General features: G+C 37.7%; 2 protein-coding genes and 1 non-coding gene across 4 annotated transcripts; 2 read left to right on the top strand and 1 right to left on the bottom strand.

Annotated features, from left to right (window-relative positions):
- Positions 1 to 3,162: 3,162 nt before the first annotated feature.
- Positions 3,163 to 6,272, top strand: rps3a (ribosomal protein S3A). Its single transcript, XM_024259411.2, has 6 exons — positions 3,163 to 3,316; positions 3,936 to 4,039; positions 4,259 to 4,446; positions 5,275 to 5,483; positions 5,571 to 5,680; positions 6,101 to 6,272. The coding sequence occupies exons 1-6, from the start codon at positions 3,255 to 3,257 to the stop codon at positions 6,226 to 6,228; spliced, it is 801 nt and encodes a 266-aa protein (XP_024115179.1). The 5' UTR covers positions 3,163 to 3,254; the 3' UTR covers positions 6,229 to 6,272.
- LOC112137671 lies at positions 5,939 to 6,009 on the top strand. Its single transcript, XR_002917582.1, has one exon. It is a non-coding gene; the product is annotated as a small nucleolar RNA SNORD73 (small nucleolar RNA).
- A 156-nt stretch (positions 6,273 to 6,428) lies between the features above and the next one.
- sh3d19 (SH3 domain containing 19) lies at positions 6,429 to 20,997 on the bottom strand. Of its 2 annotated transcripts, none has more exons than XM_036212163.1 (21): positions 20,838 to 20,997; positions 14,661 to 14,700; positions 13,952 to 13,992; positions 13,780 to 13,819; positions 13,519 to 13,639; positions 13,116 to 13,278; positions 12,070 to 13,041; positions 11,149 to 11,262; positions 10,911 to 11,026; positions 10,509 to 10,543; positions 10,218 to 10,428; positions 10,070 to 10,138; positions 9,846 to 9,983; positions 9,694 to 9,769; positions 8,499 to 8,629; positions 8,363 to 8,415; positions 8,060 to 8,280; positions 7,684 to 7,757; positions 7,013 to 7,199; positions 6,771 to 6,868; positions 6,429 to 6,699 (listed from the first exon to the last, which is right to left on the bottom strand). In XM_036212163.1, exons 1-21 carry the CDS (start codon positions 20,923 to 20,925, stop codon positions 6,592 to 6,594), a joined length of 3,096 nt encoding a protein of 1,031 aa, XP_036068056.1. In that variant the 5' UTR covers positions 20,926 to 20,997; the 3' UTR covers positions 6,429 to 6,591. The 2 variants fall into 2 exon arrangements, with proteins under 2 accessions (XP_036068056.1, XP_024115831.1); XM_024260063.2 differs by having other exon boundaries at positions 6,771 to 6,871; positions 20,838 to 20,995.
- Between the last annotated feature and the right edge of the window lie 268 nt (positions 20,998 to 21,265).

The following is a 21,265-nucleotide window of genomic DNA, read 5'->3' as shown; positions in this document are numbered from 1 at the left end:
GTACAATCCATAACAGCTTTTTGAGAACTCATCTCCTTCCGTCAGCCTGACAGGGATGTAAAGCCATCGTGGGACAGTCATTTTTGCTCGGTACTGAGTGAAAACGGTCATTTATATCGATGCAGTATGAAAAAAAATCACACAACGACCTTGAAAATGCCACACATTGATACAACACACCATTATTAATCATGGATTCAATTATACAAACATCCAGCATTAACAATAGCTGCAAAATAAAGCAGAGTTGCTGTCACGGTTTTCTTTGTTTTTTTTTTCTGGAGCCAAAATCATAAATATTGAGATGCAAAACATTTCTGACATTTCGAACTCCCACTGTAGCCTTACATAGTTCAAACATTTAGGAGGATAAACTGTGTGGGAGAGATTGGATGTAAAAGTACGTCACAATTAACACCAGTCAAAAAAAAGATTAATTTACTGTGAATTAAACTTTAGTTTAAAATGTGTCGAGCATGTTTTACAGCATGAAATGAGGAGACAAACTGTTGTTGTCGACGTCTGCATCCTTAGGCGGCGTAAACAGACTCTAATGTCAAGTGACAGCTCTGCCTTGCTTGCCTTTTCATATTACCTCCATCACTCCAACCCATGACACTTGAGATTTAGCCGGATAGATTCAATCTTCCACTTTCATCTGTAATTGTGTGAAAACGCCCAATCAGACGGCAGGCTGTAATAAAATAGGCTATAAATCTGTCTGCTTTTTGCCTCTCGTCCTCCTGATGACTTCATTTGTGCCCTGAAACGTGAATGTGAAGCTCTGCCATGGAGGCAGCTGGCGTCAGTGAGTGCTTCCCTCGGGGACTCGGGGAGTCATGGACGCCAGCGATAGCACCCAACAGGCCCTGAAGTGGAATCATTAGGCCTGCTGGGTGTGCCAAAAGGTAGATTTATCCTTTTTTTGTTTGTTTAGCTAATTTGTTTAACATGCACTCCAACATTATCATCTTCTCTTTCTCAGTATTTCTTGAAATGCATCTGATTAAAACCTGATTACTACAAATATTTTCAGATTAAGCATTTAAACATAGCATGTCTTCAAGGAAAATCTTGCTAAGGATTTAGGATTAATTATTAACAAACAAATTAGTGATAATTAAGTTTATTATTTTCTAAACACATTAAAAAGCCATTTATACCAGAAAATGTAAAACTGGTGCAGGGAGAAATTAAGTTAAAAAAAAGTCCAAAAATGATCCATTTGTTCATTTTTACATCTGGATTAAGGGGATTATTTGCTTAATTTACATCATTACATGCATCAAAGATAATACTGCTCGATCAGTAAATATTTGGAGTTAGGAACCTAAAATGTACAATATGACTTTCAAAATAAATGCATGCAAGTCCTATAGTTTTGATTGTGGTAAAAAAAAAAAAGAAAGAACAATGGTGAGATTAGCATAACTGCAAAATACAAATACTTTCCTTTAGTCACAGTAACAGTTTGGGTGGGGACAGACTACACAGGAGTGACTTGTTACCACGAGTTCTTCCTGTTATAGTATCGTCACAGTTCAGCTTTCAATAGTAACCAATAGGTTTGTTTTTTGTTTTGTTTTTTGTTTTGTTTTTTGCATTAGGTTGGAAAAAGAAAAACTTACAAGAACAAACTTAAATTGTTGCCCAAAACACACACAAACATGAATAAAACTGTTGGTTCCTCACTGTTAGCTAAATAATCCCTTTAAAGCCAACAATCCAACAAAACAAGTCTGGTCAAAAAGTCCTGATAAACTGATAAAAGTGGAGTTTCTGTTTGTTGACCTGATGTTTACCACAGTTGACATGAACTTTAGAAAGAGACAGGGAGAGCTGTCTCAGGAGATTGGAGAGAAAATCCTCCAAAAGCGTTTTAAAGGTGAATGCTCCGAGCCAGTCTCCATCCAGCTTGATGCTCCTGTGATAACAGCTGCACACATCATTCAGAAGGTTATGCTCAACAAAACAGAATTTAACCTCCATGGAGGCTTCCTACGAAATGGAAAAATGAGGATGTTGAAGTGATAGATATTACAAATATTGCAAATTACAAATTATATTACAAATATTAATTAAGAAAAAGAAAAAAATCCTAAACAATAAATGTTTACCCAAGGGTTCAGGTATTTCAGTGAATAGAGTGGATTCTACCTAGTCACAAAGATGCTGAGAGAATTTTGTTAAATGGCTTTTCAACAGAACTATATCATCTTTGTTAGCAGAGACAACAATGAGGAGAGTATAAGATGATCTCCACTCTGAAACACGGAGGAGGTATAGTCATGGTCTGAGACTGCTTTGCTGCATGTGACACAAGACATTTTCAATCTGCTCAAGACACATCAAAATCTCAAGACTAAATATATTATGAGGTAAAATGTGCAGTCTAGTCTCAGAAAGCTGGGTCTCCCTTCCAAGTCACAAATTACAAATGATCCAAAATGCAAGTAGCTTTAACTCCAAAACTTTTATGAATTTTCTGAGACATGTCTTCTGGAAAAGGCATCTTTCTAACCTGAGGCAGTTTGCTTATGATGAGTGGAGAAATCTACCTATTGACAGGTGCAGAAGTCGCTTTGCAGACTTGATTTTCAGTAAAATGCTATTTATTTTCAAGTTTATCCCGTATAAGTTGTTTAAATTTGGGGGTTTAGTATACAATAATATAATGGGTACTAACATTTTATCCATGTGTTTTTGATAAACGTACATACGTTCAGTAGTTATTTGCAACATATCTAAGTACAAAAGTAGAGAAACAGTATTTTGTTGTGGTTGGTAATTAATACCCCATTTCAGAGCTAATTTAAAATTAATTCAGAAATTGGGTTTTTCGATCTTAAACAATCTTGGGATATATTTTTATTTGTAATTGTATGTGTTATATTAATAAAACGTTGAATTAACTATATTAATTTCTCAATACACCGTTCAAATAAGAAATTAGATATAAGAATATCAAAATATAGTGATAGTTTTTGGAATGCTTTTATATTTCGCTGTTTTCAAAACTTAGCATTTAAGAAGGTATGTCTACATCTCACTTTGAAATTAAAATAAATGTTTAAAAATTGCTAAATGAAAGCATAAAGTATTTGTTTGGAATGTTATATTTGTAGTGAACCTGTTTGAACAGCAGAGGGAGCCAACAAAGATTCGAGAGGTAAGACAAATCTCGCGACCTCTGACCGTCTCCTTAATTCTCGCGAGAAACCTTCTTTCCTCCTCTTTCACTCCCTTTAGCCAACATGGCAGTCGGCAAGAATAAGAGACTGACCAAAGGCGGTAAAAAGGGTGCCAAAAAGAAGATGTAAGTTTGAAATTTATGCAATAATCAACGCGCTAACTTTAGGGTTTTCGATATCTGTTCATTTGTTGTACGAAATTTCAAGGATGAGGCCGATATAAAACAGATGGTATAAAGTCGCTGCTCGTCTTGTCGCCGGCCCGTGTGGCTCAGGATGGAGTTGTGAAGTGTCATGTCTTATAACATAGAGTTAAAACGTTATTTTACGAATTAGTTATCACGAAAATAAATGTTACATTGATGCTGTAGTGGATTTTTGAAGAAAAAAGAAGCTTCAGCTAGTTTTACAGTTCAGAAGTGACAATATGCGCTAAATGCTACTCACGATTAGCATGTTTGTTTGATTTAGAAAAGCTCCAGAAACGCCAAACTTGAAAATTGAATATCACAATTGAGACATTTTACTGTGTGGCTAAACGAAGCAATGCGTGCAGATTGTGAAGACTGCGTATTTTATTGATGTTGATAACTTTAATCATGTAAAGAATGTGATTACCTGATGCATGCTGCGCTAAACATGACTATGCTAACCTGAATTTACCTTAGTAAAGTAGATTAAACCTCTGTTCCCCCTGTCAATTGGATTTTCCTGAGTTACTTAGATGTTTATTTCCCTTTTTAGCGTGGACCCTTTCTCCAAGAAGGACTGGTACGATGTTAAGGCACCAGCCATGTTCAATATCCGCAATCTTGGCAAGACCTTGGTTACCAGGACTCAAGGAACCAGTAAGTTGGTCCATAGACTTACAGATTTGTTTATTTTTGCTGATTGTTTATTGCTTGTATAAATTTAATTGTCCAAAGTGATCTTGACCAAAAAATAGCTAAAACCGATATAGATAACTCAAAGCTGTGTGTGGCAAAACCTGTTTAATGGTATCCAGAGTTTATTCTTGCTCCTTAGACTTTGTCCACTTTCTGAACTTTTTTTTTTTCCTCTCTCAGAAATTGCCTCAGACGGTCTGAAGGGACGTGTGTTCGAGGTGAGCCTTGCTGACCTGCAAAACGACGAGGTCGCCTTCCGCAAGTTCAAGCTCATCACCGAAGATGTTCAGGGCAAAAACTGCCTCACCAACTTCCACGGCATGGACCTGACCCGGGACAAGATGTGCTCCATGGTTAAGAAGTGGCAGGTAATGTTTCAGAGATGCATTGTTTCAACTTTTACTGATAAAGCTTTTGGTACTTTATGCTGGTTTCCTAAGGTTTTAGTTAGACTAACAGTTATAAATATTTGTCTCAGTGGAAGATGAGTTTATTTTGTTTCCCCACTTTATGGCTGAACTTTCGAAGGATGAATTTAAAATTATTTTTTTTGTATATTCAGTTTCATTTTGACCATTACCCCAGAGGTCATCACAGGTTAAGACTGTGCCTTACCTTTAAACAAGCTGATTTGGTGTTTAGTTTTTGTCCATTTTTGAATAATTCTCTGTACTCTAGTTCTCTGTTTTGTCACATGTGGTCATTTTTCCCCAAAACTGTGTGTAATGCTGACATATATAGTGACATTAGTAATCAACCTACAGCTTCATTCATATAATTTGTTCTTATTGAAGAATATACGACTTGTAAATGGATAAAGCTTAACACAATCTTTTTAATTCAAGAATTCTTCATTTTAAGAAAATATCCTGAACATAAGTTTTTGTATTTACATGTTGCACCTCCATAAAACAGTTGATTTGTGACCTCTTCCAGTTTGTTCAAAAGAGTTTTCAACTAAATATGACGGAAAACATTTCAAAGCAAAACCTTCTGAACTGCTTTACTTATGCATCAGTGTCACTGCTTACAGTTTGGATTATAGCCTGTTTTTAAATGTAACAAAGAATACTGTCGATTTAGTAAAAACTTGAAGGCTAATGCTGAAGTACTAGCATCAACTCATGCTGGAAATGTGCTCAGTATAAGCTCATGTTTTACTCTAAATTAATCTTTTTTTTGTATTTTAAATTCAGACCATGATTGAAGCCCACGTGGATGTGAAGACCACCGATGGATACCTGCTGCGCCTGTTCTGTGTTGGTTTCACAAAGAAGCGCAACAACCAGGTCAGAAAGACCTCGTACGCCCAGCACCAGCAGGTCCGTCAGATCCGCAAGAAGATGATGGAGATCATGACCCGTGAGGTTCAAACGAACGACCTGAAGGAAGTGGTCAACAAGCTGTAAGTTAACTGCACTTCTCTGTGGAAATCATTTTCTGTATGCGTTTTCCTTTTAATTAATCTGTTGTCTTGGATGTTGTACTTCAGGATCCCTGACAGCGTCGGCAAGGACATCGAAAAGGCTTGCCAGTCCATCTACCCTCTACATGACGTCTACGTCCGCAAGGTCAAAATGCTGAAGAAGCCCAAGTTTGAGTGTAAGTAATTCAGAGGGTCTGCATGGGGTAAAAATGTTGCTTCACCAACCACAAATGCACAATATAATGAAAGAAGTCCACTAAAATTACTTTTATTTAAAAGAACACAGCTAAGCAATTTGAATATTTTTACTGTGTAATGAGAAGGTAGATTTTCTGCAATCGATTTGGTTCTAAATACTAGAGTTATGTGCATGTAAATAAATGGAATATCAGGATTTTTTTTTTGTAGTTGTGCAGTCCAACTACTCCTTCGGGAACGTGTGATGACAAACTGTTTCGGTCCCATATGACTGCCTGATTACTTTACATTGAGATCACCTGATGTTCCCTTGTGTGGCAGTGTGTCATTCATTGAATGACGTGTGATTTCAGACTTCATTCCAGCTAAAGTGTTCTTTTGTTTGTATCTTAACACAGTGGGCAAACTGATGGAGCTCCATGGAGAGGGTGGTGCAGGCGGTGCTGCAAAGGCATCTGGTGATGACACTGGAGCCAAGGTGGAGAGGGCTGATGGCTATGAGCCCCCCATCCAGGAGACTGTCTAGAAACATCCCAACAGATTTAATAAAAACTGTAAATGACCAAATGATTTGAGCGTGTTTTCTAGTCACCGTGACATTTTCTATGCACAGAACATGTTCAGCAGAAGTTTAAAAAAAGAAAACTCCTTAAAGCTTTGCTAAAAATGGAAACCAGTTTTTGAAGAACAGCATTCAGCATTTTTAAATAGTTTTCAGCCACAGAATTCATAAAGTCATTTTATTTTTATTTCACATAACTTCTTAAAACCATTAAATTACATTGCTGTTGAAAAGATTAAACTGCTTAGGATAACAATACAACATTTTACAGACATTTGTTTAAAAAAAGATATTCAATCATCTCCCCTTCTGCAGTGCATGGCCTCATTATAACACTTGGACATAGTTTTTAGGGACCAGAGCTCGTCGGCCTCTCAAGTCCGCCAGAAACCATTCTTCATCAATGGACTCCACATTGGTTAAGATATCGCCAACCTGGGAAAGGAAGGAGTTTGAGCTTATGCTTTTACTTTGAAAATTTTAAAGGGGAATCTAAGTACCGGCACCTGAATTGAGAGCTCTTCTTCGCAGTCTGAATTAAAGTCGTATAGAGCCCTTGCTCTCATGCCACCAACAGCTTCACTAATCGGGTCAATGGAGGGCTCTTCTGTAATAAATAGGTAAAAATATTAATTATGAACATTTTTGTTTAAAAATTAAAATTGCAAAAAAATGTTAATCAGCAAAACAATTAAATATTGATAGCAGAATTTCTTTAAGCCCAGAAATGACCAAGATAACAGTGTACCTGTTGTGGTTTGGACATAGATCCTGGGGAACATGCCCTCTCTGCCGTTCATTTTCCCACAACTCCACTTTTCGTCCAAGTGCTTGGTGATGAGGATGCGGTCGCCCTGGCGAAACGACAGGTCGCTGGAAGTCTTTGCGGCGTAATCATACAAGGCCACGGCCCATTCTTCTTTAGATTTGAAAGTCTACAGAGGAGAGTCCACAAACATGCCTTTTTAGGAGAAATTGTGTGAAAACAGTAAATATTTGGATGCTTAAATATGTACTGTTTCAAAAGCATATTTACTACTCTAGCTGTACCCCAATGAGGATGAAGTGCACACAAAGCCTGCCAATCTTTGAAGACAATAAATCACTTTTTGTACAAGAGTTAAAACTATATCCAGTAATGATGGCATGAGTCAAATCATGGAGGATGTAATAAAAAAATACACGCAAAAAAGGACTTCAACAATAAGGTTATAAAACCCAGAACTGTTTTAAAACAGTTTGTGCACACGGCTGTAATTATGGTGATAAAATCTACAAAAAGAACGCTTACAACTGTAAGAATTCAAACTAAAAGCCTCAAGGTTTGTTGCAAAATGAATATAATCTGGTACTTAATGTACTGGGAGTCTGCATAACCAGCATCTCTGTTGTTGGCGTTTCGTCTGACATAAATATTACCTTAGCAGGTTTGGCAGCCTTAGCTTGTATGCTAGGAGAGGCGGTGGCAACAGCAGCAGCAGCAGCAGCAATGCCTGCAGAAATGAAGATTTGATTAGCAAACAAGAAGAGCAAGAGATTCATGTTTGGGTAAGAAGATTGTTTATAACTGCAGAAACGTTCTGGCAAATATTCAGAAGTGTTTTAGCATCTGGGCTAATAAGTTCTTAAGTTTTAATCAAGTAAAGATCATAGGAGGTTATGCATTCATCAACTCCTTCATGTGGAGGAGACCTTTGTAAACTAATTTCTAATGAAAGACAAACAATCACGTGAATGTCATGCCTCACAGAATGAGAACAAATATGTTAGAGTAGAAAAACGTCATTTTCTTCACCTGGTGCAAAAGTTTGGTTTATCTGCTGCCTTGGAGGCGGCGGCAGATCTTCAACGACTTCCACAAAGTTCAGAGGGAAGATGCCGACCGAGGCACCGACCTGCCCTCGCGCCCACTCCTCCCCCACGTACTCATGGAGCTGGATCACATCCCCTTCAAAGAAGGTCAGCTCATCGCTGTGCTCCCCCTCGAAGTCGAACCTCGCCACGCACCTCGGACCACTTCAAAGAATAATTCAAACAGCTCATCAGCACTTAGAAAGATGAACAAAAACAGCAGCTATTCCACCATCTAAAACTGTACCTGACTGGTGCAGGCAGAGGCTTCTCTTTCTTTTCAGGGATCAATGGACTTGACTGATTGAAGACATAAACATTACTATTTTAAAGCCTTACATGCAGACTGTATTTTTATAGGGAATCCTTTAAACTAGACTTACCAGAACTTCAGCGTAACTAACTGGAAAGAAACCTGTGGATCCTCTGCAGGTTCCTCGGTACCACTGATGGTCGGCCTGCTCCACCCCAGTCACAACATCTCCTGCTCTGAGCGTCAGCTCTTCTGGATTCTCTAAAATTAAAAAACAAAGAATCAAATTAAAGAAAATATAAACATTCCAAATCCAATTATATTCAAGTTTGGAAATCTATCGTGAAGCTAATTATCTTGGGAAGGTTAACAATAATGTAAAAAAATGCTACCCCTGTGTTTTATCTTCTGCTCTAAATAAAAATGCTGCGCATTTTAAAACTGCTTTTGATTTTTCAGGATTCAAATAGAAGTAAAAGACGTTCTTTTTGAAGTCAAATATACTTAATTTAAAGCAGTTCTTTACACACAAGAAAGTTCAATATAGAGTCATTTTCCAGTATAATTTGTTTGTTTGGTTAACAAAATTCGGAAATTGACTGCAACCTTAGACAAGAACTCTGTGACTAGAGGTGTTTAGCTGCAATGACACTCAAACATGAGCATAATATGGTTCACATGTGTTCTAGTTAGATATTTGTGACTGCAAAACATGTTATTGCCAAGCTAAAAAGGAAAACAAGAAAGTATTTGTCTGACACAAATTCTGCAAGTTGCCCCACTGAAAAAGATGAGGTCTGTGATTTTCATCATAGGTAGATTTAAACTTCGACAGAGTATGTAAAAATGTATTTAGGACATTGTATTGTAGGATTTCTGAATCATTTATTTTTTATACATGTATAGCTACAGAAAATAACTCCGAAAAACAAGTGAAACTTCTGTTCCTCGCAAACCTGCAACTTCCTTAAAAAGACTCACTCCAGTTTTTCTCATGATGGAGGACATATATTTAAAAAAATAAGCTTAAAATTGAATTTCTTTATTTAAATTGTTGTGACGAAAAAATGCAATTGGAATGAATAGTTGGGGTGACGTAGGACCTACAATAGCAAACCACAAGTTCTGTTCTGATGCATCCACTTGCAGACAAGAAAAAAAAAAATCCATCTACGTTTTCATTTTCAAAACCGTACGGCTGACAGCTCAAATATGGCTCACCCTTTTTGTTGGCCAGGTAATGTTAGGTTTGGGTTGGGCTAACACATTTGGTCACCTCCAAATACTTTTTAGTTCCATAAAACCTCTAAAAACTGTTTACTTACGTGGCTGGAAGTCATAGATAGCCTTTACTTTAAGTCCATATGAATCTTTTTCACCTGGAGCTTCTGGGACATCATCCTGCAGGGGATAATACATATAATTCTACTGCAACTGAGACCTATGTAGAAAAGATTTGTCTTATAGATTCACTTACATAAATTGGAGAAGAGTAGGAGTCAAGAGGAGTTATAATTTTCAGATGAGAACTGTGGACTCTACCTATGAGCTCTCCAGTTTGGCACTGAAATTCATTGTTGTTGACTTGCTCTAGTAACAGAAGCACTTCATCTTTCTTTAGGGAAGACAAACAGAAGTAGTGCATATCAATGTCCATGAAGGATATTTTCAAAAATCCACCACTTTGTTGATGAGTCTCACCTCAAACGAAAGCTCCCCGATGTTACACCCCTCGTAGTCTAGAGCTGCGATCCCATGTGGAAGTTCAAGCTGGTGGAAGAGAACACATTTATGCAGCTGCCTGTGAAGTGGTCAGGGAAATACAGTTTCATTTTATCACCACTCTTACTATATATTTGTTGTAAAGACAGTGGCCTGGTCTGGGCCTTGGTGGCAGGACCATCTCCCTTTTGGAGGGATCTTGTCCCTGGGGTCTGGGCGGGGGCTGCACTGATATTGATGGAGCACGATTTGTCCCAAACTTAGGGGGCGGAGGTCTTCCAGGGCCTACTTTGCCAGAAAGAGGACGAGGTGGGAGTGGTCTGTTCATGGTGGGTTTCCTGAGACAGAACCAGCATTACTTGGGTTGAAAATGATTATTGCAGCAACCTTTACACTGATTTTTTTGTTCCATATTTACCGAGGCGGGAGGGATGGCTCCGGCCCCATAGAGTACTGTGAAAAGAAAACGGATTTGGAGACGTTTATTCATTTATTTTTTCACAACAAAATGAGCATGTGACAACAATACGTAAAGCTGAAACCATAGCAACCAGAAGATAGCATAGTGCTCAAAGGCAATGAGATCACAGCATTACAAGACTTCCTTTGTTGGGAAAGTAGAACAGGTAAAGCCAGTGCGCAGCTCAGTTACAAGAGAGGGAGACTGGACACGCTGCACCATGAAAGCAAGCGCACAACTAAAGCAAAAGATAGAAGATGAACTTTAAGTTTCATCAAACATTAATGGTAACATGGGTTGAAAGAAAAAAGGTGATTGGAAGTTTTATTAGTTTTATTTGAACGAAACTGTAAATGTTACCTGCAAGGACATAGCAGGTTTGGGTCTCTGTTGATAGTCTTCTGGAGTGTTCAGAGAGCCTATGGGTTTCCGAAATGGTAAAGGAGGAGGAGGCTCGCTCTGAAGGTTATCTGATACTGGAAAACAAGTGCTATTAACGGTGTGTATAAATCAAGTAGAAGATAAATGTAAAAATGAAAAACATCTTTTTATGCAAGTAATAATAAGTTTTAGGTCAATCAAGAATCATTGGACTCACTTGACGGCATTTTGCTGGGGACTCTAATGGTAGTCGGTCTTGTTGCTCTATTTTGTCTGGGTAAAGGACTTCCGTTGGTGTCCACGTTATATTGAGATTTGACTGGGATGCCATCTAAAAAAAAATAAATAAATAAAAAGGAACTTTTGAGCTTTAAAATGCAACCATAAAAGATAGCCTTCGACTGAATCTGGTTATGGTATCGGCTTGGATCATCTGGTCTCAGTTTCTGCTTATTTTGTCAGGGTGACTATAATATTATCACTGTTTCACCTCTGAATGTGTCCAAACCATCTCCACCTGCTTCATTCATCTCCAAAACATCCAACGTGGTCTATTCCTCAGTTGGATTCATTCCTGATACTCATCACTCCCAAAGAGAAGCTCAGCATCTTCATCTCTGCTACCTTCCAGTCTCTTGGCTCCTCTCACAACAGTCTTCTACATCTTTCCTTTCATTCTTAATGACACTCTCTTATCAAACATCACCTTCCTCCCCCTGTTCCGACCTGCTTGCACACACATCTTCACTTTTTCCCCCCACAGTCTCTATCGTTTTGGGGTGTTGACCCTAAAGTCCTCCAAATCTTCCCTTCTGCTCCCTGTAACCTCACCGTTCCACTCGAATCCCTCTTATTTACACACATAGATACTTGTTTTGGTGAAGCTGACCTTCAGTCTTCCCTCTTCCTGATCAAATTTCCACCTCTCTATTCCTTTAAATCATTTTCCCTAAATAAATTCTCCATTAGATTTTCTTGATTTGATACAACTAAAAAAATGTGTAAAAATAATATTTGTACAACAAAAAAGTATCTGACTGCTTTTTTACTTTTTTTTTTAAATAAATGAACTCAACTTAAGTTTTCTATTTAATTTTGTTATAAAAATGACTAAACAAAATTTTAAATGAACACTCACATGATGGAGTGTCGACAAAGTCGCCTTCTCTGCTCATAGAGATGGAGTTGTGGTTGTTTATGTTCTGGTTGGGTTTGAGTGGTTCCTTGAAAGGCTTCATCGGAGGTACAGGTGGAGTCGGTGATGTTTCCTCTTCATGAATACCATTGGCTCTCACTGGCAAAGGGGGAATGGGTCTTTGTTGGAAGCTGCCATTGCTGTGCAAAGCCTCCAGCTGTTCCCTCACAGACATTCCCACAGGTTTTCTAAGGGGTGTAGGTTTGGGGGCTGGTTTTGGGGTTGGAGTTGCTGGTATGTTCTGACTGTCATCCACACTTCTGGAAGGCAGTGAAGGCTTGGTCGCAACTGGGGGTTTGGTGGTGGCCCTCCTGGCCAGTGGCTTCGGTCTGGCTGACTCATTTCCTTCCTCTGTGCCATTCTGGCCCTCAAAGGCCTGGATTCTGGCACGGATGTTGCGCTGACTATAGGGGTCGCTCATCTCAGCAACAGCATCTCCAACTTGAGTCGTCTGGCTTAACCGCTCATCAAATCGCTCTGCAAACTGGTCACCTTTGTCAAATATTTCTAGTTCATCTGAAAATGTTTTCGTAAAGACTTCTTTTGAATCCGGTTGAGTAAATGGGCTCGGTTCAGCCAAAACTTTGATTTCTGGTTTTGTTGTCTGTTTCTGGGGTTTTGTGCGAGGACGCGGGACGGGTCGCTGACCGTTTTCTGAAGTTAAAGCAGCAGTTTCAGTAGGTGCAGCAGGACAACGATTTTTATGGATTTCCCAGAAAACTGTAACAGATCTGTTGTGTGTGTGCGAGAAATCAGTCTTTTCAAGCTCTCTTATGTCCCGCTTGGTACCCCTCTGGTCCTCTGGGTTTGTGAATATTGATGTGTTTGCTGTAGCTTTCCCAACAGTTTCTGTCACTGCTTTTCTATCCACTGCTTTAGACAGTGAGAGTCTGGGAGGTTTCTGTGGTTTTTCACCTGGAGACAAAAATGTAGAAAATTCTGGGTAAAAAAAAAAAAAGCTGTATTTTCCATAATCACTGATGGCTTACTGGCAGATCTTTTCAGAGCTGGCGTTGAAGCTGCTGTGCACGGTTGGTCAGTCTGGGTGGCACTTGTAGTTGTGCAGGTGGACCTGCGAGGGGCTGCAGTGGGCTTGATAATATGCTCCTCCTGGGTCTTCTCTTGGATCACCTGATCGTAAGATGGTGGGGGCTGAGTCATGAAAAGGAAAAAAAAATTATATATATTTTTTTTTTATAGCAAATCTGGAAAAATTGCTAAACTGTGCTGGTGTAGAGTTAATTTAAATTAGTAAGTTCCTACCGAAGAAGACAATAACGGGCCATTTTGAACACAAAAAATAAATAAATAAATCAAAGTTTAAACTTGTAAAGTCATGTTTATCGAAAAAAAAAAAGAATTATCGCAAAGTATTAATCAAATAAATCCTACCTGAGGGACACTTCGGACACTTGCAGACCAGCCTGACTGAGGAGTGAAAACCACTGAAGGGCCTGGAAACCAATTATTGTTGGACAAAGGTTCTGTTGAGACAACAGAGATCTCGGGTTGCCTATAATAAAATAGACAAAGTTAGACAGAACACATGTACACGTTCACTTTCAGGCTAAAGGATTTTCTACATAAGCAGAGCTAGACACACAGCACAAAAGAACAACAATAAAACCCCATAAAGGGCAGAAGAACCTTTACCTGCTCTCCTGTAGGTTGTCACTTTGAGAGGTTGTTCTCGCTGGAGGAAAAAAAAAAAAACTCTCAATGACCTTTAACACTGCATTTTCATTTATGTGAACAAATATATTTCATATAGTACAAGTATAATCCACTTTATGAGCTGCACATCAGAGAAGGAAGATAAACTTACTTTCTTTGACAGCAGCTTGTATAGAAGATGGAGATCTCGGACTGAAAAGAGCAGAAAATGAAGCTCATGTATCACTTATGAGTAGAGAACACCACAACTAAGGTTTAATATTTGTAAAATATTATTTAAAAAAATCAGAACCCACTGTCAATACATACAAAAACGTGTCAGTAAAGGTAAATATTCTTCTTAAACCAATAACTAGAGGTATGCTAAATCCCGTAAAAACTGATGGCAGGATTTTAAAAAATTTCCAAACATTTTCTCAGAATTGCCATATCCAATAGCTGTTTTTATGCTGCAGGAGTCAACCATCCGTTAATAAAAAAAATATTTTCTTAAGCTAAATTTAAATATCTCTAGATAGAGGCAGGTTTATTAAGAACAGTAAAGCTCTAAATATAAATCATCTAGATGTATTATCTTTCATCCACAACATGATTTATGAAGCTAAACATGTCAAAACATTTGCAAAACTGTTCAAACAAAGTGTGCCAGCTCTCTCAGAGAGGCCATTGGCTTCAATTTCTGAGCACCAACTGAAAACAACAAAGTGATGGAGTCTTCTCTTTGTTCTCCTGTCTTTCACAGAGAATGGAACAGTGTTGTTTGGCCCATTACAACCCCACCATCAGCAGATCTAACAGTTAAAGAGACAGCAACCTGCTCCCATCTGCAGCTACTCTCAGCTCAAGAAGAGACCGCCTACCTGCAGGGGAAAAGTTCTGTCTCGGTTCTGTCTGAGTGATCTGTGAAAGAGAACAGATGGGTTTTTTTTTACACTGTAATATGGACAAAACAAAAGATAAATCAGAACATATTTACCAAAAGAAAGATGAGGATTTTTAAAAGAATTGTTAAAATGATCTCATAGTTGAAATATTAACCACTAATTCACTATATCTGTAGAATATAGTTGTGTCTTGTGTCACAAGCAAATAGAAATTAAAAATAAAACCAATAAATTGTAGCCATCTTTTCTGCACTTAACGCTTCTGGACTAACAGGTTACTTTGAGGTGTTGGCTTTATGTAACCATTTTTTCAAAGTCGTCCCATATTTTTTCATGCTGGTGGAGGGTACAGCAGGTATAGAGTCTGAGACATTTACAATACAGTGAGGATAAAATATTGCCGGCTTCATAGATTCCTGAGTGCTTAAAGAGTTTTTAGGGAACACTTCCCCTTTTCTCAAAATGTATTTTCACTGTCAAATATTTTTTTCTGGCAAAGACTTAATGTCTCACGCCGATTATCTTATGCTCCTAAAAATAAAAAACAAAGCATAATTTTCTAGGACATAGTTTCTGCAGAGTAGCAGGATTTCATTAGAAATACACTTCTGAGTTGTAGACTATTGCCGTGGTCCCTTTACCATCATCCATTGGATAACATGTGATCCCACTAGCTTACACGCCCTCACACTGCCAACATAACATAACCAGTGCAACAAAAATGCAAGCAATATTGGAACTATCCAGCCACACAGTTTGATCCAGATGTCAGTCAGGTGAGGAAAATGAAGATGTACATGGATCTGTTTGCAAGTGGATACATCAGAAAGGAGCGGAGCAGAAAGCGGTTTTTGCAATGGCAGTTTTTAATTTGCTTCTGATTTACAACCATTTAAATACATAAATACTCACAAATGTAATTTAATCTTAATTTTATTTATGAATGTCCTCAGTCATGGGAAAAATTTCACACAAACATGTTAAAAGCCCCCAAAACACATTATATACATATATATATAAAAAGAGTGGATCTTTAAAGGTTCTTTCAATCAGTAAAATCCATTAAAATACATATGTGACCATTATTTTGTGGCTAAAAACCTGGATCAATTATGAGGTGCAATTAGCACTAATCAATTTCAGCTGCTGGGGTCAGTCGCCTTGGTAACTTGGGGTGTGGCCACCCCTTTCTGTGCTTTTGAGTCAGGTTCGGTTTCCCACACTCCTCACTTCCTGTCTAATGATTTGTTCTTGTTGAAAACTTCAGGGAACTTTTCCTCAATAAATAATCCTGTCAAGTCTCACTAGAGTAAACCGTCAGCAGGTTACTGGAATCAATCTAGCCTGATTGGAATGCAGGAATTAAAAAAAAAGGAAAGGTACTCCTGAACAACGAGAAAAGCCATTCAAATCTAGTCAAACCAGTTTGTAACTAGTTTTAAGCACATTTTTGACCATATCAACAATCACCTGAGCGCAAACTTTTTGCAGTTTCTTTTTACATTTATAAATAGTAAAACACTAAATAAAACTGTAGGTTACTTGTTAATTTGATGTAAAAGGTAGATCTGTAACACTGAAGCGTTGTTATCGACTGAAACCACAATGCACAAATTCACCTGTCGCACCTGCTGCTTGTTATCTGTTTAAACAGCAACAACAGTTACTCTTTAACAGAACATGTAGGCAAGAAGATCAAACCTTTCATTTAGATAGAAAGAAAGCAGTTTTTTTTAGGATCGACTTCCCAGTAGAACAGCTGACAGACTTTACATAAAAGATATGTTGTCAACAAGTGAATTGATTCAGCCTCAAACCCACATTCCTACCTTGATGAACCACCGCAGCAGATGGGGAAAAATGGTCTGTCGCTACACTGTATTCCTGTCAGGACCTTTTCCTTCTTGTTGACCAAGAAGTTGGATGTTACACGCCCACATACAGAAAAGGAGGGAAGGGTGGCCCAATTACGTGGCATTGCTCTTCTGTTTACCTGGCCAATCTGGTGACCTGGAATGTGGTCTTTCAGGAAGTGGAAAGACTGCTCAGTTACTGCGTGTTGGGTTCAAGTTATAATCATTTGCATGCCTTTCTCTCTGCAGGCTTAGGGATATTTAAACAGCTTGGAATGTATGCTTAGTAAAACAAATTGATTTCTTAAAAATAACTTTGATTTTTAGATTATTAACTAAAATAATATTTTTTATGATATCCTATGTGATTTACACATTGCTAATACAATCTAAAATATGTTAATTGTAAACACTTTACCCAATTCAACCATTTGAAAACATTGTGCTTTTGTTAAACTCAATTTTAAAAAACTTTATTTTTACCTGAGGCAATTTTAAGGACACATTACATGTAGAGTACAAAAAAGCTCATTTTGAGTAAAAAACATGCAAACAAGGTAAAAGTTACACAAATTGAAATATTTATCGTTTGCATATACAGTGCATGTTGTAGTGTACAAGAAGTGACCAGGCCACCATGTTTTTCCTGTCTGATGAGTAAAACAAGTCTGTAGGCATTTCTATTGTATTGGCAATATTATACTAATTTACCTTAACGTACTATAACGTACACTAGGTCATCAATTTAATTGAAAAAAATGATTTTTTGGGACATTTTGTTTTCTAAATTACTATTAAGAGGATGTTTTGCTTATAATGTACAACTTAATAAATAATTTTGTCAGGGAAGATGAGATAAATATGAGATTGCATCTAAAATTCAAACTGAGTAACACACCAGAGTCTTCAATCAGCATTTAACATGACTGAATTCTGCATTATCCAAGTATGTATGTTAACTTGTCATATTTTGTTTATTTAACCTTTATTTAACCAGTTTAAACCCAGCAGCACACATCATATAAATAGGGTTATAGCATAAAACAAATATAAAAACAAAAGGATGACTTTAGGATATTGACAATATAAAACTTGAAGTTTAGGTGCAATAAAGTGGCAGAGATTTTTAAGAGTTAATACAAGTAAACAGTTATTTGGAGAGTGCAAATATAATTGCCATATAACTTGTGTGTAGTGGCAGTATTTGTAAAGAAAAGGACTATTTGCATGTCATTTTCTTAACATGTGCAGCCAGTGCTCCACTCTTTTCTTAAGATTAAGGTTAGTTTAATACATAAAAACAACAACAACATTTAGCCTGGGATGCACTTAAAATATGTACGGGCAATAATACATAACACCTGTTGCCAAAAATGGATGAATTTCTATCAATTTTTGTGCTTGGGGGCATGTAAATATGTTCGAATAACATCAGCCATTTGTAACAAGGTTTTAATCTTCACGTGTATCAAACTCCAGGCCTTGAGGGCCAGTGTCCTGCACGTTTATTAGATGTCCTGCCTCCTCCAATGACCTGGACCAGCTGTGTTTTGCCGATAAAAAGCTACAAAGGCAGGATTCATTGTAAAACCACAAAGACACTAGCCTACTTGTGTTTTAAGAACATCTAATATTGTTGAAAGAAATTTCGACTGAGTACACTGAGGTCAAAGCAAAGATTCTTCTAACTTTTAATGCCTGTTTTCATGTCCAAACTCCCACTAAACCAATGACCCTTAGTGCCATATAATGCTGTATAACAGTGGAGGGATCATCAACACAACTCCTTTAGTGAAAAACTCTGATATCCAGAGTAAAACTCGTGATTAACAAATAATAAAGACTAATCAGATTTGTTGACAAACGTACAAAAGCGCTTAGATCGTGCTGTGTCTGCTGTATTGTGTTTTGTGAATCTACATTATATAGTTTGTTTTTGAACAACTAAGAGTTTATTCTGACAGCTGTTGTCAAAGATAAACGCTGCTAAATCCCTTGAAAGCCGTCTTCAAACAGCCTTAAATGACACACTAGATCAGTGATGTGACATTGGAAAAGACACGTCAAACACATGGGGAAGCTGCTGGAATCAGCAGGGAGGGCTTTCAGTCAATGTCGAGTTTCTCACTTCAACACATGCTGACATCACTCAGCACAGCAGTCGCAAAACAGCTGCTGAAACTGCCAACAAAAAGCAGGGAAGGAGAAAATACAAACCAACCACAAATTCACACGAGTTTAACAGAATTTTAGAGCTTTGATTGAGATTTAATGCTCAGAGTGCTTATCTACAGATACTAAAAAGGGCTTTTGTGGGACAGTTGTGCCAACATGTGAAGAAACGGAGCAGTCCAAAGCTGATTATAGTGTTGTGAGTGAAGAACAGAATATCAGCAACTACCGTGGAGCACAGTCAGAGAAGATTAGATGGTGTGAGTGCAGACGGGATCATCTGCAGAGAAAGCCGGCTGAAACAGTGTCTGGTGTGAGGCATTCTTTCAGCTCAACGGGCTAAGCAGTTGTCAGAGCAGAGCGCAGCGTGTATGACGACACAGCTGCTTGTCAGTTTAGGAATCTCCATCCAGACAGTTGGTGAGGTCAGGGTGTGGTGGAGGACTGAGCTCATGGACCGAGAGCCGAGCAGAAGGCGAAGCAGTCAGGAGATAAAAGTTTGTGCACCAGCTGTTAGAAAGGAAGCAGCTAAAGAAAAACACAAGGAGCAGATGCAATTGCAATATGTAGAAATCCTGCAGGAGATTTGAAATTAACTTTGGTGGGGTAAACCAGACAGTACAGAAACTAGTTGTTTGGAAATACAAAAAAAGTGCTTTATTTTCTTTTTACTATAACACTATATTTATTCTAACACCTGTAGGCACATGTACAAATCTTTATAAAAATTTTTTCTTCTTAAAATTGTGTTGCTTTAATGATTTCACTGGATATTTACATTCAATCAGAGCTTGAAATAACGTTGTTCTGGATAAAAATATTTCCCGAGTTTACATTTTCTGTCCACATTTTTTTATAAATAATGGCTGTTTCTTATAGAATATAAACCCCAGATAAAACATTAATTTAAACCAGGGGTGTCCAAACTTTTTGCAAAACTTTTTTTTGATGAGTTAAAAATGTATCAGGGCCAACCATTCAAATCAAATCCAATCAAATCCAATCCAATCACCATACTTTATCAATCCCAAGGTAAATTCATTAACCTGCATTCTTTAAACCCTTAGAATAGCTTAAATGCAATATATATATATAATTCATTATTAAATGCCAACTGTGAATGTCTAAATGTAAATTTTGTGAACAGGAAAATAAAACAAAATACGTATCTTATACGGAAGTAAAAAGCACTGCATTTTGTTTTCAGAGAAACAAAGCTGTGAATTAAATTACAGCCGACAATGCTAGAAAATGTCACAAAGGGGTGTTGCCACAGGTTTATTTAGGCTTATAATAGAATTTAGCCTATAATAATCAAGAAATGGCACACCTAGTTTCTAGAAAGTGCTGGAAGCCTAATATTGTTGGTTTCATGACAGGAACCTGCAGCCTAGTAAAAATTTGAATGGGCCTTTTGTATAAAATATGCAAATACTACACCGTTGAATATTTCCCAAAAATTCCAAAAGGATATTGACAAAAGCCGTTCCTTTTCCACCAATCATGTTGAAGCCTTTACACGTTTCTTTTGAACTTGCACATATGCTTTAAAGTTCTGGTCTGTTGTTTTAAACTTAAAAACATACTATCTCTCTGGTTTCTTTCAGTTTTAAACATATTGTTTTGTGGTGTTTTGAATACAAGGAAGACAACAGGATCGATTTATTTCATTTTTTGGCCAAGGTTTGTTTACATAAATGTAAATAATGTAAAACCCCTCTTGTCCATTGTTTCTGTGAAATTAAAAAGTATGCAGAATCCATTAAAAATTCGGAGAATTATCATTTCAAGTTTGTGATTTATAGCAATATGCTCTAAAAATTCATCTTTTTCTCTCTCTCTCTCTCGTTTCTTGTCGTCTTCTTTTAGCTTATTTGTTCAATTCTTACTGTCTGTGTGATTATCAGACAATTTTGTTTCTTTCTTTGTAATGGGGTCCGGACTTTGGACATGCCTGATCTAAACACTTGAGAATCTCAATTTTAAACAAAAGCTAAGAACTCACAAAAAGTAAAAACTTATAGAAATATATATAATTTTAGTATATTCCATTGCTCCAAGGACTACAAAATTAATCACGAAGGAGAGTTTTTAGAGTCTCCATCCCTTATCTTCCGGCTTCATCTACCTGTTGGACGTCCTCTGTCCCCCGGGGCTTCTCTCTGCCCCTCTTCGGTCCCCTCCTCTTCATTTTCCCGCAGGAATTCTGCCATCATTTGGATTCAAAACGGTGTAAAAACGACAGACAGGAAATTTAAAGTAAACAGAAGGTCCCATAAAAGCAGACTCGCTCATCTGTCCACACGCTCGGAAACAGATTTCACACAGAGATCGTGCTGCGGGGAGGAGGTGCCACTCTGAGCGGACCCCATCTCTTAACTCCCTTTAAAACACAACTGTTTAACCTTCTGTAGCTGCCAGAAAACACGAACTCTACCATAAAGACATAATATGTAAACACGTTTGTAATAAACCTGATAACAAACAACTTTTATTGCAACCCAATAACCTCACAAGTGCGCATGCGGCTTTTGGTTGCGCTCCACTCTTCTCACA

The sequence above is a fragment of the Oryzias melastigma genome, linkage group LG1, assembly GCF_002922805.2.
Source record: "Oryzias melastigma strain HK-1 linkage group LG1, ASM292280v2, whole genome shotgun sequence".
NCBI classification, from domain to species: Eukaryota; Metazoa; Chordata; class Actinopteri; order Beloniformes; family Adrianichthyidae; genus Oryzias; species Oryzias melastigma.
Note: the sequence above shows the minus strand (reverse complement) of the source record. Positions and strands in the feature narration are given on the sequence as shown.